Raw genomic sequence first — 25,480 nt, 5'->3', positions numbered from 1 at the left:
CCCTCTGTTACCAACTAATTGCACCATTATGTTTAGCGTAGCGTCCATGTTGGGTGGGTGGCAAGCTCTGAGGGGAGGGGGACAGTGTCTCTTGTTTACTGTTGTGTCCCCAGCTCTCACTGGGTGTTCAGCCACATTCAGTGAATGACTGATTGCATGAGTAAAGAGAAGCTTCTCCTGCCCCTCTCTAGGCTCGGAGCAACTCTGAGGCAGGCTTCATTTTAAAAACACATACCAACCCCCAGCACTCCCAAGTTTCCTCATTAGCATTTTATTCTCAATTCCTATTAGCTTCCTATAAGAAAGGGCTTTTTTCCAGAATTTTATTGCTCCAAATCTGACTCCAGATCTGTGCCAGGGGCTCTCCACTGTATTCACACACAGGAAGTTGTAAACTTTTGAAGAGAAGCCTTGCAGCCCCAGCAGTGCTGCTGGGTAAAAATTTTTGTTGGCGAGCAAAACCACTTGGGTGGTAAAAAAAGAAAAATTCTTTGTAGAAGCACCAGATCACCCTGGAGGGGATCCACTGTCCAAATGTGGCCCACAGGAAGTCTGCAAACAGCAAACCTTGACCGGCTGTCGGATTCCACCTTCTTGTTGGAGAGGTTGATAGGGGACCCTCAGTGTTGGCGCCCAGGCATGACTAAAGCTCTCTCTGGGGGTGCGGGGGAGGGGGGGCTCAGTCCGCCGCGTTGGGCCGCGCCTTCCCCAGCACAGTGTGCGGGGCCACGCCGGTGTAGAAGGCTGGTTTGGCTTTCGGGGCCTGCCTAGACTTCACAGCCACCTCTGGGGTCCTGCCAAGGAGCAGAAGGTGGGGTGAGTGTGGTGCCCCTCAGACCTCCGCACGGTTTCCGCCCCCAGCCCAGCCCTTGCTGCGGTGAAGGGAAGCCTCACAATTGTGAGCTACAGGTCACGGAGCCTGGGGAAGGAACATAAATGAGAAGAGAATCCCGGCCCAGGACTTTTTTTCTCCCTCTTTCTAATTCCTTGTGACCATTCTCGCTGAGCTGAGAGCATCAGCCCTTGGATGGCTCAGGGAGCAGAACACAAGCAGAGAGGTTGGGGCTGGAGGCCTTGCTAGCTCAAGGCTGAAGGGGCCCCGGCTCAGGGGGTGGGCTCTGAGACAGTGCTCCCTGCTGGTTGTCTCCTCGCCTTCCATGCTTCCATGATCTTTCCTTGGCAGTCCGCCCACAGGCTCTGTGAGGTGTAGCATCTCTGCAGCAGAGTGTGTGCCTCTTCTCTGCTCACTGGCTGCGAAAGGCCTGGGGTCAGCCTGCGAGGTGAAGTCAGGGGGCTCTCTCTCTCTCCCCCCCCCCCATCCTGACAGGCCAGCCGGCCAAGCTAGGGCACTGCGCCCTTGCCTTCCCGCAGGGGAGGTGACCTGCAGGTGCTGGCCTGTAGGAGGGAGAATCCCAGTGTGTGTTTCTGACATTACTCAAGAGCTAATCTCTTAGTATCTGGGCAAGGGAAGCTAGTTTACAGCTGGGTTTACAGCTGCCCTTAGTATCTGGGCAAGGGAAGCTAGTTTACAGCTGGGTTTACCACTGGTCCTGTATAGGTGATGAGTTACAGGAAGTCAGTTAGTAAACTTCCCACGGAAAGTTCACAGAACCTTACGGAACCAACTTCCTTTGAGATCCGGAATGGCAAAGGAAACAGTGCAAGCAGAGGCCAACTCACTTGGACAGGACGTCCACCGTCTGCTGGGTGGCCAGAGTCCTCTTGTTCTGTGGCCCGTACAAGAGGGTCTGAATCTGAAGACACTGCAGAACACCAAGTAGTGATCATGAGGTTATAACAGTGTCACTGAGAACGTTTCTCAGGAAAATCAAGTCTCCCTTGAATGAAATAAAGACCCATGCCTGACAGAATTGGTGCATGCTCAGGGTTTCTCAGGGACAGACCTTCAGGGACCTTCAATTTGGATGCTCTGAGGGATCCAGGGAACACATGTAAAGTTTTAACACTATTTTACAGAACTCCCTCTGACTAGCTGTATGCAAACTATGTTTACATCCATTTTAGAAAATAAAGGTAAGAACACTGGTATCGACTGGGGATAGTCTCTAGTTTCCATTATCAAATGAGCTTTATAATAGCCCAGAAAAGTTTTTTAATGCTTTTGCTTTTTGTTGTTGTTGTTGTTGTTGTTAAAAAATGCTTTATATTATATGGGCTTTTTATATTCATTACTATACAGTAATTTCTTAGGAATTAATTTATTTAGGAGTTAACTATTTAGCTTATGTCTTACCCAGGGCTAACTCTGGCTTGATTTCTCCCCTCTGCTTACTGGGCTGCCATTTTTTTGGTTGCCTGTACCAGGCCAAGGCCCAGGCCAAGGCAAACTCAAGGAAAGGATAAAGATGAAAGTTGTGCCCCCAAATGGCCAAAACCCAACGATGGTTTTCATCCAGAGATAGACAAATAGATCAACAGAACATGGCAGAGAGTCTAACACTTGATAGATGACAGAAGTGGCCCTGAAGGGTCTAGGGGGAAGAGCTGAACTAGTCAAAACATGGAACTTTTGGGTGAAAACATTGAAGGTTTATCTTTATCATCTTGAGGTAGGGAAGTATTTCTTACTTCCAGACAAACCAAAAGTAAAAGACTGATAAAATTTAACTGTATTAAAATTCAAAACATCTATGCACCAAAATTCACCTTAAGCAAAGTACAAAGAGGGAAAGTACAAAGTACAGTGAGGGAAAATACTCGCACAATACTGAGAAGGGATTAGTATTAAGAACATATAAAGAACTCCTATAAGGTAATGAGAAAAACAACCTACCAATAGAAAATAATCAAAAGCCATAAAGAGATTATTCAAAGAAGTTGACAACTAAGTGGCTAATAAACACACCTAAGCTCACTAGTGATCAGAAATGCAAACTAAAACTTCAACAAGGTCATCCTTTCACCTATTCTATTGCAAAAATTAGTCTGATCATGATAACACCAAGCTTTGTCAAAGGTATTAAGTAAGAAGAACACTTTTATATATTGATAGTGGGTGTTGAAATTGGTACAACTTTTTAGAACAATTTGGCAATATTTAGTAATGGATAGGTAAATTGTGATATATATATATATATGTATTGTATATGTACAATATCATACAGATTTTTGATGTGCTTGTATATATCCACATAGATGAATCTTGTGATTATAGGCAGAAAAAAAGCAAATTGCAGATGAATGCATTATATACTTTTATGTTATATATTATTATAACATATATTATATATACCATTTATACAAAGCTGAAGCATGTAAAACAAGTCCATAGTAAAACAGACAACATGGGAATGATATCAAATTCAGGACAGTAGTCATCTGGAGGGAATAGTGGGGCCTTCAACTGTATGGGTCATGTCTTATTGCTTATATTGAATTGTGAGCTCAAAGGTGTTTGTTACATTCCTCATGCTTTTCTGCATATCTGAAATACTTTATATTTTTAAAATATTGAATTGGTTTTTCTACATGGTAACAGCTTGAGTCAAAAAAAGTGTGAGGGTTTGAGGACTTTGTACTGAAGACTGTTTATTCGTTCTGATCTGCCAGCCATTTTTAGGTCTTTGAGAAAATTAAAATGCAAGCAGCCAAAATGCTTTGTCTTTATAAGATGTGGAAAATATCAAATCTGTCTGAATGTTTGGTTCAATCTGAGGAACTGAGAATGTGGTTCTGGAATCTGAGAATGGGGCTGTCTTCTGGAGGAAAGAAATATTATCAGACGAAGATATGACACGGTTCTTTTTTAAAATAACAGATCTTCACTCTGTTGGTTGAATTATGTAACACCAGGAAGTAATACCCTGGTTCTGTTATTCCATTTAGCATATGATCCAATTTCTCCAAAATCCCACCCCCTCCATCCAAGCCCCAGCCTTTCTGGGGCCGTGGCCAGGCCTGGCCTAGGCAACGTGCTGCTCATTCCATGGGGTTGAGCCAGCACTGTTTTAATCCACAGATAAACTGTGAACTCGGGAAATTTGGGAACCTGAGAAAGTCCTGTACTGCTTTGGGGGACAGGTTTCCAACCCTCCTCTTCTGCGTGGCTCCCCGCTGTTGGAAGCCTGGGGGTGTCTCCATGCAGGGCCCAGCAGAGAAGGTGCTCAGGAAGGGACTGCAAGCAGGAAGCAAGCAGGCTTTCCCATCACTCCTGCTTGGCAGTGAGAGACCTCTGTCCAGGGCTAACATTCTTGCCAGAATGGACTTCATTTTCTCCTACATGGCCAAAAATACCTTAACTTAGTGTAAAAGATCAGGTCTAATTTTAAACCCACCTGACTCCTCTGTTTACATATTTATGAGTGCTTCTGATGCAGCTCATTTTGAGATGAGCTGATGTCAACATGCTTTGGTGCTAACTTGTTCATCGTGACATTAGAATTTTACTGACATTATAGCGATTATTTGAGACGGTCTGAGGTCTCAGTTTACCCTGCCTTAACAGATGGCCCCCAAAATCCAAAAGTCAGGAGGAATTTCCATCCTATCCCATTGGTTACCAAAGTTTCTCTCTGGCCCCTCATTCCCTAGGGAAAGACATACTAGTAGCTAAATATTCACAGATTCCTGGGAACAATGACATGGCAAATGACAGAGCTTATACAAATTCTCACTGGTTTTACTAACTACCTCCATTCCAGACCTTGTGTGCTGATCCTTTTCCCCGGGGAAAATGTTTGTAGAGAGAGCAGAGGTGGGAGAGAGGGTCATGATCAATACTCAAGCCCAAGAGAGGTGAGCCCCTCCATCCCCATCCCTACTCCCTTGACCCCGGTAGTCAAGACTCTTCTCTCCCTGGCATGAATAGATTTTTGTAAAGGCTACTTATCCTCATTAAGAAGATTTGCCCCAAATTCTAGCTGAAGCGAGAAGATATGTAAAGGGATGCCAGCTAAGAGAGGAAAACAGGTCCTCAGCCCCTGCCTAATCTCCTCTATGATGACAGAGCCCAGGGACGCCATACCAGGCACCACAACAGGAAAGAATCATTCACCCATTAGCTGGAATAGTCTTCAACAGCTACCTTTTTAAGAGTGAAATCACCCCTCACTGATCCTTACTAGAAAATGTTTACATAGCCGCGTATTTATCTAAGAAACGTAAATTGAATTTCTCAACGTTCTGCTCCTCTTAGCTAAATTTGTTTAAGCATTTTTGCATGAAATAGGTATTTCGATTCTTCTGTTAAAAATATAGACATCGACAGATACAAAGTCAATAAATTGTTAATTGAACCTACTGGGAGTCAGGCATTGTAAACACCTCTCTGAACTAAGTAAAGAACTCCCAAACACTGGCAACAGAACATTCAACACCATAAATAAAAGCTGTTTGGTGTCCTCCAGATTCTTCCAAGGCCAGCGCACTCCGGTCTGATATCAGTCCCTACATGGGTGTTTCTCATTTTTCTTTAAGTCGACAAAAAACCCTGAGGTTTCCAGGATCCAGATGAATTTGGGGGAGCCATGACATTACTGTATTTCTCTTTGATTTTATCTGCAGGACTTGGGAGAAGTCATTTGTGTTTCTATTATTCCTTAAACATCAAACAAGAAGCTTTCCTCCCGCCGCATAAAGACAAAAGGGGACGCTGGCTTCTACACTAGCCTGCAAGCTGTCCCCAGAGGGACCAAGTTTGTGTTGCTTGTCTTTGTGCCCCAGGGCCCTGCCCGGTCCCTGGCACCGGAGTGTGTGCCATATTTGCTAGATGAATGAATAAGGACACAAGTGGACAAGGAGGTCATCTGAGGAAATTCTTATACGGAGCCTGAAGACATGGCTGGACCACATGGCTCCAGGGATCCATCAGCTACCAAAACCTCCAGTAAGGGAACTTCACTGTGGGTACAGCATTACAAACTTTCGCCCTCCAAATCCAGGCAAGTTCAGGGGTTGCAAGAGTGCTGTTGGCTGGGTGCTCCTCCTCCTAGCAGTCATTCATGGCTGCCGGGGTCGTTAAGACACAACCTTAAGCATCTGACGTGGAATTAAAAAAATTCTTTTTGACATGACTGAGTTTGGAGAGCTAGGTTCCTAAGGGGCCCCGGAGACAAAGCAGCTGAGACAGGAGCCATCAGTTGGTGTCTTCCTAGCTCTGGTCTACCTCTGTGCCCCAGAGCTCACGCCTTCCCAGTGTGGTTGGAGGGGTGGCTTGGTGGGGGCAGCTCTGGCATGGAGGTCAGCTGACTCAGTCACTCTGGCTTTAGAAAACCACAACAGCTAAATACCCAAACTCACAAAGAAGCGTATCTTCTGGTTTGGGCAGGAATCCCTCACCTTCTGCAGTCAGAACTCAAGGCCATTCATTATTTTCACAGCAGCGCCTCTGCAGAACTGTACTGGGGTGCCTCAGCCCTCCCTTCCGCCATCAACGTCCAGCCTTAAGTCCCAGAACTGCGCATCCTTCCTATCAAGGAATGTCAGACAATGGAAGTGCTGATGGGACATATCCTTCTTACTAACGGAGGCCGAGCAGCAAGGCCGCTGCTCTAGAGCCAGCTGCAAGGTCGCGTGGCTCAATGATGGAAAACTGACAGACTTTGCCACGCCTGATAAGGGTCCATGCCAAGCCTGTCATGCTATCACATGTATTTTGTCTTTATATGAAATGAAGAACAAAGCCAGAGAAAGGTACATTTGTAAAGAATGACTCTAATGCTCAAGATCTGAAGTCACTACTCCTCTGTACACGTTATCTGCTGCAACAGTACACTCATGGCAGAGAATTACCCAGAAAGTCATGAACTGTGCCTCTGTTTTCACGTCAGTTCTCAAGGCTGGTCTTAAGAAAAAAAGATATCAGAACCTAAAACACGTGGGAGTGCGAAATGTCTTCAAGGTTTAGAAAAACACCAATAGGCTTTCCTTTACGAATCTTTACCAGGCAGGCAGAAGTGATTTACTCAAATGATGACCTTGGGAGAACGGAAAGGACAAACCGAAACACAATTCATCAGCTCACATTTTCCTGCAGAAACCGGGGGAAAACCTGAGCCCTACGCAGGAACCAGCCTTGCCCTCACTGGGCCCACATCTTCCTCCACACCCACCCGTTCCTGTGGAGATGTTTGCAGAGCCCCTGCAATATGCCCCCGGTGTCCACCTCAGTGACAGAGCAGAGAGGGGCAGGCTGAAGGCCTTTGTGAGGTGACATGTGAGTTGAGGCTTGCAGGATGGGGGGAAGGTGGTGGTGGGGTCCCAGGCAGGAGGACTGGCAAGTGTTTGAGGAAGCATACTCTGATGCCCCTTCTCTCTCTCTCCCTCCCTCCCTCTCTCTCTGTCTCATGCATGCACACACACAGCCCTGCAGCTCCCTTAACCTGGAGACCCACTAATTCTGAGACCCACCTGCTGCATAGGTGGGTAGGCAGCCTCCCTTGACAGAAGGACAGATAAGGTCAGACCAGCGGCCCCAGGACAAGGGACATGGGAGATGAGGAAGAAAGGGGGGCCCAGGAACTGCCACTCACACAGCTGCTGAGAGTGGGCCCCATCTGCAAAGCTCTCCCCGAGTGTCTGAGTGCCAGCCTAGGAAGTGTGCTTGGCATCCTTGTCTCCCTCACTCCTCACCTCCGAGCTGCCATGTGCCGGGGCTTCTACATCTTTATCGACATCCCTCGACTCCCCCACGACTTTGCTCCATCCCCTGGCCACTGTCTTGGAGCAAGCTACCATCATCTTTCTCCAGGACAACTGCAACACAAATATTTAGAGGACAAACACATCAGTGGGGCTTGCTATTGTGGGGAATCCAGCTGCGTACCCACATGTCAGTCAAAGCAGCCAGCTTTATGTATAGAAGCCAGACTTGCCCATTTCGGAGCCAGGAAGAGCAAGAGATTCACACCCTCTTCAAGCTGAGCCCTTTGGGCTGCCTTTTCATGGCCGGTTTCCCTTCTGATGTGGAGCTCAGCTGCGTTGCCCGAGTCCTTCCTGAGCCGGTGTGGTCACACCAGCCGTTCCTTTTTTAATTATTTTTTTTTTTAAGATTTTATTTATTTATTTGTCAGAGAGAGAGTGAGCGAGCACAAGCAGGGGGAGCGGCAGGCAGAGGGAGAGGCAGGCTCCTTGCTGAGCAGGGAGCCCGATGTGGGGCTCGATCCCAGGACCCTGAGATCATGACCTGAGCCGAAGGCAGCCGCTTCACCGACTGAGCCACGCGGGCTGGCCCCTCACACCACCACTCTTTCCACTTGTTTAAGCTCACGCTGAATTTATGCAGGAGATTTTGCCTTTTCCTCCGTCGCTGGTCACGTGCCCATAAACTCACAGCTGTCCCGCCTCTAGTGAGGCTCTGACAAACGGCCAGTTTCGGGCCGGGACGGTCTGTGCAGACCCACAGTTCTGCGCCCTCCAGATTCTGACACCAGTTTAGGAACTTTGAAGGCACTGAGCACTCCACAAGAACAATAGTTCTAATAGTTGAGGAGCTTTCCACAGCAAACGTAGTCTTGTGTGGGGCCGTCTGTGTTTTCTAAGGGAGAACAAAGGTGGAAGGGTGCTGTGCGTGGGCTGTCCTCATGGGGCCTCTTCCTATGGTCAGCAGGGCCGGACTTCTCATTCCCACCTAGCCTATAGCGGGCAAGGGAGGCTCCACCTTTTCCCCACAGAAGGTCAAAACTGGATGACCTTGATCCCTTTAACCATCCACTCCCACGATTATCCTGTATCAACCCAACCGATGGAGTACCTGGAACGTCTTCAAGCGTGCTTCTCAACCCAAGAACAGAATTTTTTTTTTTTTTTTAAGAACAGGATTTTTTTGATGTGAAATTCATGTCATGACCTTCCTCTCTTTCCAAAAAGGATGGGAGGGGACCTGCTGCAGCCCGGCAATGGGTTTAGTCAATGACCATTAGGAAAATCAGGATCAAGGACAGTAAATAAGACCACACCTGAAAACAGTGTGGGCTAACATGAGGCTGTGTAGGGACTCCAAACTTGCTCTGGATTTCCTGGTATCCGGGGCAACCAGGAAAACACCACACGGGCTAAAGGGAAAGTAAAACTCAGTGGTCGGCTGACAGAATGACAGTGCGTGAATTATGTATAAAAGACAGCTGTCAACCAGAAGGCTCTGGGTGCTTGGCCGGCTGGAGGAACGGCTGGTCTTGGGTCTTGATCCATGATCACATGAGACCCTTCCAGGGATGGCTTTCTCATCTACAATCTATGAATAAAAACCATTTTCCTCTGCCTTTCTTCAAATGATTCATCATAGTGGGTTTTGAATTTCTTGGAGAGCGGTCACTCACGTAACATCATGTTATTCTTTTATGGAAATGTTTAATGTTGGAAGCTGTGAAGCAGTCAGGCAGTGGACTGACCCTGAAGAGGAAAGTACTCACTAGGGAGGCCAGATGAAGGGGGGAGGCCACCCCAACTTCACCCTGTCACTGGGTCCAGGATGAGTCCCGAGAGGCTACTGCCCTGGGAAACAGTCTTTAGGAACGCTTTTTTGCAGCCTTTCCCCTGGATGAAAATGTTGGCAGTGACGCCCATCCTAGAATCAAACCAGGTCTCTATGTTGCAAAAGCATACGGAACTTTTGCTATGGAAATTTCCATCTGGAGCCAACAGATTTCTCCCATTGCACCCTGCAGGCAGATGCCTTTGAAAAACAGATCAATAATATGGTTTTCCTCTCAGTAATTTAATCCCATGGTCTGCTTTGTTTCTCGTGCCTTCCTGTTTTCTTTGTGCCCACAGGACCATGCCCAGGCCATTCAGCACATGAGGGCACATCTGGAAAAGCCGATGTTCACTGGATTCCTGTTCCAGAGTTGAAAACTTGGGGAACAGAGCTGTTGTTGTGATAAAAAGGAGAGAAACACTCCGCCTGTAGCTTTACTTTAGAAAGCTGCTGCCGGCTCCGCGGAGCCCGGTGCTAAGTACGGCAACTGAGAAAGTCGGGCTCAGCAGCAGACAGACGTGCAGGACGGGTTTTAAGTCTTGTGTGCGTGCCCCAGCGTTCACAGCGTGGCCAGCCCTGTCCTCAGATGGGCACACACAGAGGAGTGTCAGTGGGGACCACGTGCACGTGGACCACAGCACGCGCGACTGACGGACATACCAGTTTCAACCCTTTCTTCCCGCATTCTGGCAAATGGCCCGTTAGCTTTAAAATGTCAAAGCCATGGTGTTTGGGACTGATGGTTAATGAGGCCAAACTAAAGGGAAAAAATTTCACTAACTTCCATGGCAGTCTTTGGGAGTGATGAAATTTGACAGTTTCTTGAGGCTGAGCTGATTTTAAGCCCCGTGGGTGGGCATGGGGCCCAGAGCAGTGATCTCAACCTTCCCCCAGAAGCTAAAATGCAGATCCTTGGGCCCAGGGACCCCTGCCCCAGAGTCGGATTCAGAAGGTCACCCTCATGCAGGGCTTTAACATCCCATGCTTGGTGAACCTTACTTAAGAGGAACCTGCCCATATATAACTTACTTGTTTCCAGGTGCCTCAGGCCCCTTGCCAGTAAGACAGGGCTACTAAGGTCTAACCTGCTGGGCTGTGAGGATTAGGAATGACGTACGAGCTGCCCTGGGCTGCAGCCAGCCTGGCTCTGAGCCTGTGATCGGTCGTGGTACCTGCCCCACCCCACCGGGGACAGCGGGGGGCCCTCATGAAGGTCCGCGTGGGCCCTGCTCAAGTTTCTTGGGCATCTGCTAACATTTGCCAGCTTCCGCCATTCCTGGGGTCCCTCCCCGGCCCAGAGTTGAGTGGCTAGGCTGAACCCTCGGAAGAGGAATCACAGTGGAGGCTCCCAAGGCAGGCAGTGTCTCGGCCAGGAAAGCTCTGTCCTCTCCTTCTTCTGGTGCTCTGTGGCCCCCTGAGCCCCACTGGATCCTGCGACTCTCAATAAAGCAGACTCACTTCCCTCCCCTCATTCTACCCCTGGGACACTGTAGGGGCAAGAAAGTCTGGGTGTTGCTGTTACCACCATTTCACAGAGGTTTCTCATCTTTCTCAAGCCTCTTGCCTTGATTCTTGGCCCATTCCAGTCCATTCTCCACACTGTCCTCACTGTTTCTTTTTTTTAAAATCCAAAGTACAAATATAGACCTGTGGTGCCCTGCTTAAAATTCCCTTCACTGCACCCAGCTGCTTAGAGCAATGTTCAGAAAACTTTTTCTGCAAAGGGCCACATGGTAAATACTGTGGGCTTTTGTCTCTAAATATAGAGACAAACATTGAGGCTTACTGTATAGGCACATATGTAACAAGAGCAAGAGCAAACTTCCTCGAGTTTGTTTTATCAATGAAACTACGAGTAGGTGTTTTTGTAATCTAGTGTTACTCAGGAGAAGAATGGGTTTCTTTTTTGGCGCAGCTAAGATTTCACTCAGTGGGGGCTCAGTTTATGTTCCCTATACTCCAATCAATTTATGATCACCTGTACGATGATGACAGGTTTTATGATTATCTGTGAAAACCATTCTTAACTTGACTTATATCCTTAACTGTAATGAAATAAACACAGGCAGTGAACTGGTCATTGTTTGGGACCCCTGCTTAAAGGATCAAGTCTCAGGCCCTTAACCTACAAACAGGGCTGCAGAGACCTGCCCCATGTCTTTCCCAGACGATTTCCCGACAGACGGTCAGCCCTAACTGGTTTTTGCATCTTTTTTTTTTTTTTTTTAAAGATTTTATTTATTTATTAGAGAACGAGCGAGAGAGAAATAGCATGAGAGGGGAGAGGGTCAGAGGGAGAAACAGGCTCTCCCCTGAGCCGGGAGCCTAATGTGGGACTTGATCCCAGGACCCCAGGATCATGACCTGAGCCGAAGGCAGTCGCTTAACCAACTGAGCCACCCAGGCGCCCACTAGTTTTTGCTTCTTAAAGAGGCTTCACTCTCTCGCCCCTGAACCTCTTCTCCCGCCCCTTTTCCAACCTGGAAATTCCTATCTCTGCTAGGCTACACTCTTTTTCAGGACTACTTATCTATGGACACCTTCCCTAAGCCCCTTCCCTCCCATAGAGCCCAATGTGGACCGGCAGAACTCAGCACACAATACCACAGTTGGGGGTTTACAATCTGCAACTCCCTCACTGGCCTGGAATATTCTCAGGGAGGAAGGTACTGGATGCCTACTGGGCTCATTGCACAGGCTTCAAAACCAGGAAGGGGCTCTAGGGACCCTGTCCCAGGTCTTCTGACTATGGGACCGTGTTTACCGCACCATCTCCACGCTGGGCCACCCAGCTGCCTTGAGGGCACCATGTTCTTACATCCTGCCACACCCCCGGCTAACTGATCCAGGGTGAGCACTTGATTCAGGCCAGATCTATAGCCCTTTCCCTAAGATCTTTCAAGCTATGACTGAGAAATGGCACAAGAGTAGGAAGTAAAACTCTGGAGGGCGGGCAGCCATGACCTCCATCTTGAAGGGAGTGCCTACCATGACACAGGAGGAGGAGGATGTGGAGAGAGAGAAGCAGGCAGGAGTCCAGGCAGAGGCAGCCTTGGAACATTCTCCTCAGGCTCAGCTGCATCCTGCTCTGCTAATCATCTGCCTATTGGCCCTTCCCTGGAGACCACAGGACAATGGATACCTCTTTATACCTGAGCTAGTTTGACTGTTTTCTGTCAGCGGTAATCCAAAGACTCCTTTTTATCCTGATCTTGGCATTCTCCCCACTGTGTCACTGGTTCTCAGATGTTTTTTAAGGATAGGAAGCCCTCGTTCAAACAAAATCTTACTGAGAAGCCCGAGATGTGAACTGGGTGAAGTGCAGGATAGATCGCATAGCCCGTACTCCTTGGTGCCAAAGCCCCACTCCAACAACTCCTGACCTTGCAATCAATGCTGAGACACTTAGCCTTTTAGCCTCAGTTTTCCTCTTTGTAAAAAACAGTAGAGGTATCCGACTCTTCAGGTTGCTATAGGGTTTAAATAAGTTAATATATGTAAATCGTTCAACACAGTGCCAGGGATATAACAATCAGTCAATAAGTATGAGCTCATAAGTGGAGGATGGAAGAAAGCAGTATGGAGGTTCCTCAAACAGTTGAAAATAGAGCTACCATACGATCCAGCAATTGCACTACTGGGTATTTACCCCAAAGATACAAATGTAGGGATCCGAAGGGGTACGTGCACCCCGATGTTTATAGCAGCAATGTCCACAATAGCCAAACTGTGGAAAGAGCCAAGATGTCCATCGACAGATGAATGGATAAAGAACATGTGGTATATATACACAATGGAATATTATGCAGCCATCAAAAGGAATGAGATCTTGCCATTTGCAACGACGTGGATGGAACTGGAGGGTGTTATGCTGAGTGAAATAAGTCACTCAGAGAAAGACATGTATCATATGACCTCACTGATATGAGGAATTCTTAATCTCAGGAAACAAACTGAGGGTTGCTGGAGTGATGGGGGTGTGGGAGGGATGGGGTGGCTGGGTGATAGACACTGGAGAGGGTATGTGCTATGGTGAGCGCTGTGAATTGTGCAAGACTGTTGAAGCACAGATCTGTACCTCTGAAACAAATAATGCAACATATGTTAAGAAAAAAAAAAGAAGAAGAAGAAGATAGCAGGAGGGGAAGAATGAAGGGGAGTAAATCGGAAGGGGAGACGAACTATGAGAGACGATGGACTCTGAAAAACAAACCGAGGGTTCTAGAGGGGAGGGGGGTGGGGGAATGGGTTAGCATGGTGATGGGTATTAAAGAGGGCACGTTCTGTGTGGAGCACTGGGTGTTATGCACAAACAATGAATCATGGAACACTACATTAAAAACTAATGATGTAATGTATGGTGATTAACATAACAATAAAAAATTAAAAAAAAAAAAAGAAAGAAGTGGAGAATGGAGAAACCCAGGGCAACTGCCACCTTAGCTTCCCTCCTCCGTCTTCCCTCAATCATACCTTTGGCACATGTATAATGTTTAAATTATTTGAAATGATTAGTTTAACATATCTTCCGGGTTAGGCTGGAAAGTCTTATGGAGACAAGAAGCATATCTGTCTTGATCATTGTTTCCCCAAGTCTGCAGAGCACAGCTACTGGCGTACAGAAGGTGACCGATAACTGCCATTGACCGTGTGATAACAGGTATATGTATCATCTTGTTAAAAACTAGGCACCACACGTCACCAAACCTGATGCCTTCTGCCACAGATTCAGAAAAATCGTAAGGGAAGAAGGCTCAACGCACAGGGCAGCCCACTCAGAACTAAAGTTAATTTCTTTTGGTTTGGTCAGTTATGTTACTTAGAGGTTCCCAGGTTTTCCCCATTTTAAAACTAATTCATGTAATGAAAACACAACATGACAATATTTATGAGATGCATCTAAAGCAATAAGAAAAGGAAAAGTCACAGCCTAAAACACTGTCTCAGTAAAAATGAAAACAAATGAATTCAATTCCCAAATCAAAAAGGAAAAACTCCAACAAAGTAAAACAAAATAAGTCATGAGAAAAGAAATAATAAAGATAAAATCAGAAATTAGTAAAACAGAATAGGAAGGCTATTGACCTATGGAGTTTGAAAAATTGACAAAATAGACAAACCGCTAACTGAGTCAATGAAGAAAGTGAGGAAATACAAATACAAAATGAAGAAATTACAATGGGAAGATAACTATGAAAAAAGTGGAAATTTTAAAAATTCATGAGATTACTTTGCAAATCCCCATGCAAATCAATCTGAAAATGATAGTGAAATAGATAAATACAGTTTACTAAAATGACCTCATCGGAGATAGAAAGCTTCAACAGAGGCAATTTTTTATAGAGAAATAGAGAAGAGCGTCAAGAAATTTCCCACCATTCAAATTAACACCAGACCTAAAGAGTTTCACGGGGGTACAAACTTTCAAAGGCTAGATAGTTTTAGTGCTGTATAAATTCCTTCAGGCATAGAAAATAAAGGTAAACGTCCAAATTATTTTTATGAAGCAAATATAACATTGTTACTTAAACAAATATCACTTACCAATACTGGTGCAAAAAAATCCTAAAATAAATGTTAGCAAACAGAATCAACATTGTATTGAGAAAATAGTTCAATATGACTAAGGGGATTTATTTCAGGAATGCAAGGTTGGTTCAATATTATAATAAAATATACCATATTAAGTAATCTAACAATAATCATATGATTATTTATTTCCATTGATGCTGAAAAACTCTTTAATAAAATCCAGCATTTATTTCTAATAAAAAACACTCATGAAAATAGAAATTGATGGATGTTTCCTTATCATGATAAAATATATAAACCTTGGTCCAAAGCCAGCATTTACTATATGAAGAATCACTAGAGGCATTTCTACTAGGATCAAAACAAGAAAAGGATGCCTATTATCTCTACCCTTACTTATTACTGTACTAGAAGTAACAGTCAATGCAATTAGACAAGAGAAATCAATTAGAGTCATAAGAACTGGAAAACAGAAAGTAAAATTATCTGCAAATGATGTAATAGTACACTGAAAAACCTGAAAGAACTAATGCTCAAATTAACTCAAAGAAGAAAAGAATTAAGCTAGCAAAACAAAAAATAACAGAGAGAAACCAACAGTTTGCACACATATACAGTCAAAAGGTATAATACTAGATAAAACTCCATTTATAACAGCACTAAGGAAGAGGAAATGCTTAGAAATCCGCCTAATAAGAAATGTGCAGAACTTATATAGGGAACACTTTAAAATGTGCCTGAATGATACATAAGTAGACATGAACAAATACAAAGACATCCCTTGTTCTTGGGTAGAATGACTGTACATCATAAAGGTGTCAGTCTTCCAGAAGTTTATAAATAACACGATCCTCCAAAAAATACCACCAAACTTCTTATGGAGCTAGACAAGTTGATACTAAAATTCATGTGGAAAAATAAATATGCAAAAATGTCTAGAAAACCTGATACTCTAGGGAGATAAAAAACCATGAGGGGAGTCGAGTCCTACCAGCTATTAAATCATGCTATGAAATCTCTATAATTAAGACAATGAGGCACTGGAATTTGAATAAACAAAAAGACAAATGGAAGAGAACAGAAATCCAGAAATCCACTCAAGTATATATAGAAGTGTAGTACATGATGAAAGTGTTCTCTCAGATCACTGGAGCACAGATGGGCTCTTTAATAAAACGGTGCTGGGCAACTAGGTAGCCATTGGAAAAAAAGATAACATTAGATCCTTACCTCACACCTTCCACACAAACAAACCCCAGATTTTAAAAAGAAACAAACATATAAACACCAGAAGAACACACACAAGGATTCAAGAATTCCTCCATAAACTGTACAAAAAAGAGTACAATAAAATAAAAGATGGATAAATTGCCCTAGGCAAAAACTTGAAAATATCTGCATGGTAAAAAATCACTGATAATTCATTTAACAACATATGTGTATATTAGGATGACTATATCATTCTTCCAAAAAGTGTTGGCTTAGCTTGACTGCAAAAGTGACGTCATCTTACTTAAATTAGCCACTGATAAAGTTTCATTTAAAAACAGCATGGTGGAGGGAGAAAAAGTGCCCTGTGGGGAGAGTTTTCTCCACGTTAGTACTGGCTCCTGCTTTACCTTCTTCAGTTTCTTGTGGGCCCCACTGTGGTTCCCCTGTGCCAGGTCAGCCCCACCCAACAGCCGGTAGGTCTCCGCCACCTCGGGACTGAGATCACCAAACATGGCCACTTTAGCTTCCAGGGACTCTCTCAGGATTGAGGTTGCTCTCTGTGAAAGGAACAAAGATCAAAGTTTGGTTGGAAAGTTCAAAGGCTGATAAAGATCAACGCCCCTTAAGGCTGGGTGGCTCAGTCAGTTAAGCGTCCGTCTTGGATTTGTCTTGGATGTTCTCTCCCTCTGCCCCTTCCCCAACATGCGCACATGCACCTTCCCTCTCTCTCTCAAAAAAGAAAATGATGTAACTGATGTGTATTTTCACTTTTCAGGGATTGGGTTTGGGTAGTGTCTCATGAGCTGAGCCTACTTTTCTCTTTAAACAGGACACGGGAAATAGCATATACGAGGGCAGGGAGGTGTTAACCATGGAGACAGAATGCATGAAGGACACCTGTAGAACAAAGCCACCTCAGGTATTACAGGAATTCATTTTAGCTGAGTAGTTAAGACAGAAGCTAACATGTATCGCATCCTTTAGGTGCCAAGAACTGCGCTGAACAGTTTACCTGCCTGAGCTCATTTAATTCTGTCTCCTTTAGATAAGTACAATGTTAATCCTCACTGTCCAGAGGAGGAAACTGAGGCACAGAGCAGTCGGAAATTCGCTCAGGATCAGACAGCTCCCCTGTGTTTGACCTAGGATCTGAATCTGGCCTGTAATTTTAATCCTTTTCAGTTGCAGGCTCTTTTTCCCTCTGTGCACAGTGACGTTCTTATGTAAGTGAAAATTAGAGTTTCCTGGCAATTTATGTACTTACAAAACATCCAGAATATATTCCGGGGGTTTCTATTTCTCATAAGAAATAGTTTAGGAAACCAAAAGCAAACATTCTAACATGGCAAAAAAAAATTAAATATATTTGACATTTTGTGTGGTTTATCAGATTTATTTACACCAATGTGGAATAAAAAACATGAGTTGGTCAGAAACCAGGATCTTCTGACATTAATCTCTTCAGTCAGACCCCAAGACGTACAGAGGGAAAGTCCTGCCTGTCCATTCCCCACATTTCTTCTGAAATTCTTCCATGGCCTTGTACTTTCATGAAAGCATGATTATGGCAATGGAATACAAACGCTGAATTTGAGAGCCAAATAAGGCTGGAACCCGTTAAAGGGCTTCCCCCACCAAACAGCCCTGAAGGCATCCTGATAAGCGCTCCACGGGCAGAAGGAGCTGACAAAGCTTTACTCAGTTTATGGGCAATAATATGAGTTAAGTGCTTGGGGTGGGGTGTGGGGTGTGGAACAGCGAAGGCATTGATAAGGCAGAAACAATTTCTTCGTGGAAAGATGAAACACCCTAGGAGCACAGCAACTGTAAATTGTGAAGTGTGTGACCCACCTTGGTGCGTGGGGAACCTGCCTGATGCTGAAGCCCACCCCCGGCATCTGTGAGCAAGGATTTGGCAAGGTGCAGGTGCTGGGCTTGGCAACTTGTCCATGGAAACTGGTTGTCAGGTTTTGAGGAGCCAATGATGGAAAGAAGAGCCAGACTCTTTTTGCTAAATGAGGCTTTCGATGCCATTTCTAGCCTGGTGGGGGAAACTAGAGAGAGATGTGCATGAACTTGAACGGCAGGTGGAGATGGCAATGGAAGAGATGTCACATGGGTGGAAACAGATGGCGTCAGTCTGTGAGAGGTAGAACAGCGTAACGGACAGGAATGAAGGAAAAATAGGACCCGGGTGGGCTGAGGAGAGGGCGCATGGGAAACTGGGAGCCCAGGGGTGAGGTGGGAGAAGGGCAGGGCCAGCCAGCGGGCTCATCTGACTGCAGCACAGAGTAGGAAGGCGAGCAGGGGGAGATGAGGCAGGAGTTGCAGGCAGGGCTGGTGGTTGGTGGACGGCCTTCATGCCAGGCTCGGGAGTTTGGATTTTCTTATGGGGAATAAGAAGCTGGAGAAGGTTCTGGAGCAGAAAACTAGAAGAGAAGCCCCACACAAGTGTCTTAATCTGTGGCAGAGTGACCTTCACTTACATTTTACCTTAAAAGTCATTGTCCTTCCCAAAGATCACCTTCACGCTAGCACAGGGCTCTAGCCCATGCAGGGGCAATGACCGCATCTGGGGTGGTCTGAGCACAGGGCCGTGCTCATGCCTGGGACTGTCCTCGGACCCAGCCTTGTTGGCCACCTGCGAGAACCCATAGGGAGAGGGCTGCAGCCAGGGTGAGCACCGTGCAAGGCTGCCACGTCCGGTTGGTTGAGTTGTGTCATGCACAAGGACAGGAGAGCGAGGACAGCTGAAATCCAGCCTGTGTGCCACTCTCCAAGCAATGTGCTCTGGCACAAGCTGCGTCCACCTGAGGAAGATGCAGCTTTTTCTGTTCTTGCCAGGGCACTAGAAGGGCTGGCAGGGACAGAACAGAAAGAGCCAGTTTGCTAAAATCTCCAAGGGAGGTCGAGGGGAGCAAGGTACATCTCTAGTTCAATACCACTGATTTGGGTGACTAGGGCAAGGGCGGTGAAGTGTGGCATCGGTGACAGATACCAGGGCAGGAAGCCAGACAAAAACGGGGGAGAGGGTAGATGCCCTGTGGTAGCTGGAGCAGTCAGGCGACCCACAGCCAAGAATCCACCCACCCACCTGCTCATGGCTCCCCACCAGGAGCAAGAGGGTCCCTGCTCTCACGGAATTCGGTCCAGTCAGGGGAGAGAGGGTACACATCCACATATAACTTACTATTCTTATTATGTTGTTACGTTATTCCTATACTGTGCTTATCATATTTTTTTAAATTATCTGAGAGAGAGAGAGAGAGAGAGAGAGAGCGAGTGCATGTGTGGGAGGGGCAGAAGGAGAGGGAGAGAGAGTCCCAAGGGTGACTCTGCGCCCAGCGCAGAGCCCAACATGGGGCTCGAACTCACGATCCCAAGATCATGACCTGACCCGAACCAAGAGTTGGACGCTCAAGCCACTGTGCCACCCAAGCGCCCCTTATCCTATTATTATGTCAAAAATGATTCTATACAATAATGGGAAGAATCAAATGAAGACTGGGGAAAGGAATTAGTCAAGCTGATGGGTCCTCAAAGATGGATCTGTATTAGCCAGGTGATCAGTGAGGAAGAGCCTTCCAAGAGCAGGAAACGAAAGTTGGTACTTCCTGGAAGTGAGGATTAGAAAAGGTCAATGTGGCCAGAACAGATTGAGGGAGGGGGGAAAATAAGACCGGAAATGTCAGCAGAATCCAGATTGCATTGAAGGTATTGTGAGACATACAGGATTCTGATTTATTTTAAGGGCACTGAGAAGCCATTGGAGTAATTTGAAAATGGGGGTTCACTGACCAGATCTGCGTTCTGAAAAGATCGCCATTGCTTCCTTATTCAGAATGGACAAGAAAAAGGCAAGAGTGGAAAAGGCAGCTGGGGGACCAGAGTCTGTTCGAGTGGTCCAGGCAGGAGGTGATGACTGGCAGAGGTGGACATGATAGCCAGTACATTCTAGAGGTAAAAGTGACTGCTGAGCTGGAAGGTGTAGGCATGATGTGGGCAGACTCCCCTTCTTCCCCTCCAGACTTCTGACCTGAGCGCTCTCCACAGAACTTCTCCAGATATTCTAGAAGCTGAGGCCCCTGGAAGGCCCCTTTCTACTTAGTTGGGTGATCCAAAAAAATATGGGAACTCCATTTGTTATGGTTCCCGCAGTCCTACTTTGGCCTGACGAACATGGGTGCATCTAGATTAAAAACTCACGTTCCTTAAGCTCATATCAATTGAGAGAAGGGTGAGGGGTTAAGGGCTAGGGCAGAGCCGTGGGGGAGGTCTACAGAATAGCAGAGGAAATACAAGCTTTTCATCTCAAGGATTTGCCTTGATAGGTTAAAGTTGAACAAAAAAATCTATATAAATCAAGCCACATCAACTGGCTTTCTGGTAACTGTTAGGCTTTGCATGGAATAAGTCCCCAAAGGTTTATTTAATTGCCAGTGAATATAAACTCTAGGTCTTGTTCCATTTTTACAAGCCATAAGAAACGCATGCTTGTCTGGTTCAATGGACTGTAAGCTGTAACTTCTGTGCTGTGTAGCTCTCATTAGATATGTAAATTCCTTCCATAACCCAAAATAAGGAGAGAGGAATCAGTCCCATTAACTGCCTTCCTCTATCCTAGCCAGAACCACAGGCTGTGAGAAGCAGGGTTTGCCCACTGGGTTTTCAAGGTTTCTAGCCCCTTAGGATCCCTTGTGGGGAGTTGGGGCCTATGGCATCTACATTCTTATAAATAGTTTTTGTTTCCCAAGACTGAGTATCTGGGAGCTGCCTAAGAGAGGCCACCTGGGTTTATTTATCCCTATTCCTATGCGAGCCTGGTACATGCCTTAGGCTTAATGGATGCTTGCAAAGCGAAGGAGTAGCACTTCGGATATTAATTCATGTAAACAGTCAACTCTGGGCCAAACTCACTTACCTCTTTTTGTCCAGTGACTTGTAGAAAACGGCAATAATCATCTTGAATTGAAAGAAATCTGGCTTTTCCCGTCCCTTCAGCATCCTTAAGATTAGCCATGCTCTCTTGAAAATACTGCTCGGCCACATCTGAAGAAAAGCATCAAAACAACATTTGAAGAGTTGAAATGGAAACAGGATAAAAATGCTTTTAGCGGTGGTGAACTATTTGAAGATAGTATTTAGACAAGAGGACCTAGTTAATGTGCCTGTTTTTCAGAAAAGATTTAGGTCTCAGAGGGATATGGCTTTCATACATTTTAGCTCTCCCAGCAATACGGTAAGCAAAGCTAATGCAAACGTAAAATATTCCCCAGACCTGAACACACTGGTAACGTTTTCTGGTTGATGAACCATTAATTCTTCCTTTAACTCGGGTTGCTGCCCACTGAGGGTATGGCTTCAAGGATCCACTTACTTTAATGGACTCTGTTATCTTAGAACCTAGTTTTACAACATTAAAATTTGGGAAAATATGGCTGACATGCCACTGAAGGAAGGAACCCAACCATTCCAAACACATAAACATAGTGGTCATAATATAATGAACATATTTTTAAATGTATGCCAACCTCGAAAGCAAGAAAAGGAAAACCTCAGGTATAGAAAATGAAGAAGGAACTAGAAGCCAGAGCAGTGAGTGGGAGCCGAATGTTCCATGAGGGTATTAGAAAACAGGTATATTCCATAAGGATGAGGACTAGAGATGAGGCCTGAGGACTGGGTGTGGTAAGAAGATGGAATAGAGCTCCCTACAACAAGCCAGTGTGGTAGGCAGCATTCTAGGATGGCGCCATATGCCCTTCACCTTTGTCTAATCCCTCCCCTGTGATGATAGGTGGAACTTGCCGATATGATGAGGTATTACTCCTGTGATGAGGTTTTGTGATATGACATGGTTGACTTTAAGAAAGCGAGATTATCCCTTGGGCTTAACCAACTCACCCGAGCCCTTTAAAAGCCGAGTTTTCTCCACTCGGTAACAAAAAAGGCAGCCAGAGAGATTCAAAGCACAAGAGGGATTTGACAAGGAGGTTCTCCATTGGTGAGATGGAAGGAACCATGGTGTAAGGACCCAAGAGTGGTCCATAGATGACGAGAGAGGTCCCTGGCCAATAGCCAGCAAGCAAATGGGGATTTCAGTCCTACAACCGAAAGGAAGTGAATTGTGCTAATAATAGGAATGAGTTGGGAAAAGGACCCCATGCTCCAGAGGAGAATGTAGCTGGCCGATGGCTTGCTTTTAGGCTGACAGCTTGATTTCAGCCTGAGCTCGATTTAAGCCAGCCTTACAAGACTAGACTTCTGACCTACAGAACCAAGTTAATAAATGGGTTTAAGCAACCATCATTGGTTATGCAGCAGAAGAAAACTAACACAGTCAGGAATCCCTACAATGGAGATAAAAGCAACTGTATTGGTGTGAGGTGAGGCCTCACGGTTGTCCCACCAGAGGCCATCCTGGCTAGAAAAATAGCATCTAAAACGGGGACACCATATATGGGGCAGGAACACATGTGAAGTCTGAATCTACATCAACTACTTGGTTCGGAAATTCTGAACCGAGAAATTAACTAGGAACGAGTCTGAAACTGGAGAAATCACAGGGCTCCGGCATAGGGGTCAGCAAAGTTCTTCTGTGAGGGACCAGATGGTAAATATTTTAGGCTTTGGGGAGCACATGGGCTCTGTCTCAGCTATTCAACTCTGCTGTTGAGGCACAAAAGCTTCCATAAATGAATGGTAACACATAAATGAATGAGCGTGGCTGTATACAGTGGCCAACTGGACATTTCCTTTTGGAAATCTCATGTGTATCATGTAGTGCAAATACATACGAGCAAAAAGATAAAACATAATCTTCTGCTTCTCTGCATTTCCTCTGCATTGGCTTATTTCCCCTTTATCACCTCCAATTTTGTATTTGTGTGTCCTTGCTATTTTCTTGATTAGACCAGCTAGTATTTTCTCTATTTTAATACCTTTTCCAAAGAATCACCCCTTGAATTCATTTTTCTCATACTGTGATATGGAGTGCCAGGTGCTTCCAAAGAGGCCTGTATGAATACAGCATTCCGGAAGTCACAGAGGAACAGGAATTGGGTCAGCCTGTGCAGAGAGGGTGGCTGTTCCTGAGGCTGCACTCGGGAGATTGCCCGGGTTCGGGCTCTGACTCTGCTGCCTAGTTCTAGCTGTGTAAGGGTTAGACCTCAAAGCCCTCATCTGGAAAGGGGGAACATAACACTAGTGCCTTCTTTATAGGGTTGTTGTCAGGAGTAAATGGGTTCATGCATATAAACAACTGAGGGCATGCCTAACACCTAGTCCATGCTCAATAAATGGTTATCATTTGAATTCGGGGACAGCTTTGAGGATCATGGTTATGGACCTCTCTTGCTCATGCGTGGCTGACCAGGAGGGACACAGGAAGTGGAGGTGGACATTGAGACATTAACAGGACGGGAGCACTATGAAAAGAAGAGTGGTCAAAAGGCACAGAAGGGCTCATCTGCACCTCAGGCACATCTCGAAGAGTTTTGAGAGCATCTGAAATTCACCCTGAGCATGCTGGGTCTCAAGAAATGATTCAAGTATACTCCATGTGACCTGTTTTAGAAAGGAGACACCTGCACAGTGTGTCTTTCGAATCTAGTCAATCAAGAGAAAAATTAGGTCTGAGAACAAGTAAGTTTCATTTCTCTGCAAGATTTACTTTGCTTGGAACCTAGGCCGTTGCCAGAAAGAAGCAGGAATTCTGCTGTGAGGTCAAGTCTTCTGGAGAGGTCTCAGTGCCCACTGCCCCCCGAGTTTGTAGCGAGACAGAAGTTGGATTGAATGGGAGTCCCCTGTTCCTTTCTTTCAATGGGGGTCTGTCCACTGCTGGACCAGCAGATGGATTTCTAGGGTATTTACTCAGAATTTTCTCTTGGTAGGAGAAAATTCTGCCAAGTAGAAAATGTCTTTACTTGTAGCGGACTCATGGGAGAAAGCATTACAGATTTAATGAGCAAACTAAGTATCAATTTTGGCTACTTTGGTAATCTCATGACAGTAAATGTGGGGATGATGTGGCATTTATTTTGTTGATTTTAAAAGCATTACAGAGATGAACATTCCAGGTCTAAAAATTAACAAGGATATTCAAGAGTGGAGCACTCTTGCTATTTTAATTTTCTGTCTAATTGGGAATTAACCAAAGAATGCAACTGAGCCCTTCTTTAAGACTAGAGATCTTTCATGAGTCTCAGCCTTGTTCCCCTGAGATGAGCCCTTACCATAAAGACTGGCAGATGTCAAGCATGTAGGAAGGAATTGGGGCTGGACAAGCAGGGACTGAGTTTCAGGCCCTCGGCTTTGGCAGAAGTGGTGCCCTACTCAGATAGAGGAGGAGGCAAAAGAGATGGGTAGCATTTCCCTCGCCTTCCTGAGTAAGGAGCTGGTCTCTCAGACACAGGAGGACACAGTGCACTTGATACCTTTCTAGCCCCATGTCCTGTTACCTCTTGGTATCCCTTCTCCCAGCAGTCACATGCTGACCAACTGCAGGTGCCCTAGACCCAAGTGCCACCTACTCCTTTCGCTTAGTGCAGCTGATCTCACAAAGATGCTAGGAGAGAGGGCGCTGCTTGGCCTAACAAACCAGTGCATAAATGGCTCAACCTCTAACTCAGGGAGGCGTATTCATACTTTCCAAAGAGGATGCTTGTTAGCACACATGGATTTCTGGAAGAGCGAGTGAGAGTGAGGGAAGAAGGAAGGGAGGGGAAGGGAGGAAGGGATTTATTACTGAAACAAAGGCAGCAGGGTTACTGAAGTGAATGCAAACCAGGGGTGGTGGTGGGACGTCGGAGATGGGCTCTGCCCTGGAGTCTGCCCTCTGAAGGTGCTGCCTGCAAGGTCGCTGGTCAGATGGGGTGAGGGCGAGGGAGGGGTTCTCTGACGGTTGTTGGCCCATATAAGTTGGCCACATGTTGGACATCCTGGCAGGGCCCTTGTAGATCAGAAGAGCCTTGAGTCTGGGAACAGAGGAAGGTATTGGGCATCCACTGCGGGTGCCTTCCCTGCCTCTAAATTTGAAACTACTTTTATCTTTACCTGGGATACAGGAAAACTCCTTTACTGTAAGACCCTGATGTATTTCCCTCACCTAACCCCCAAATTAGGTTTCTGAAGTGGGAGCCACATGATCAGTCTTCGTGGGGAGAGCAAATTTGTCCTGTTACTACAGCTAAGGAGTGACTCCCTAATGAGCAGTTTGTTCTTCTGGGGGTGGACACCCCCCTGGAGGTCCATGGCGGACAAATGATTTCCAGAAAGATGGAAGGTCAAGCAGGGTGAGGAGAT

General features: G+C 45.7%; 1 protein-coding gene across 11 annotated transcripts in view; it reads right to left on the bottom strand.

Moving 5' to 3' along the window:
- Positions 1 to 255: 255 nt before the first annotated feature.
- TTC23 (tetratricopeptide repeat domain 23) overlaps positions 256 to 25,480 on the bottom strand; it is a 90,390-nt gene continuing 65,165 nt past the window's right edge. For 4 of the 11 annotated variants that reach the window (XM_027568831.2, XM_027568830.2, XM_027568832.2 and 1 more), the window contains 4 exons: positions 21,099 to 21,226; positions 16,585 to 16,734; positions 7,591 to 7,713; positions 3,131 to 4,236 (listed from right to left, as the gene is read on the bottom strand). In XM_027568831.2, the coding sequence (XP_027424632.1) occupies positions 3,940 to 4,236; positions 7,591 to 7,713; positions 16,585 to 16,734; positions 21,099 to 21,226 (698 nt within the window). In that variant the 3' untranslated portion in view covers positions 3,131 to 3,939. Of the gene's footprint in view, positions 795 to 1,680; positions 1,764 to 3,126; positions 4,237 to 6,464; positions 6,936 to 6,958; positions 6,989 to 7,590; positions 7,714 to 16,584; positions 16,735 to 21,098; positions 21,227 to 25,480 lie in introns of those variants that run through there. The other 7 variants (XM_027568834.1, XM_027568837.1, XM_027568835.2 and 4 more) reach the window with 7 other exon arrangements.

This window comes from Zalophus californianus, chromosome 6, assembly GCF_009762305.2.
Source record: "Zalophus californianus isolate mZalCal1 chromosome 6, mZalCal1.pri.v2, whole genome shotgun sequence".
NCBI lineage: Eukaryota > Metazoa > Chordata > Mammalia > Carnivora > Otariidae > Zalophus > Zalophus californianus.
This window is presented reverse-complemented; position numbering and strand designations above follow the sequence as displayed.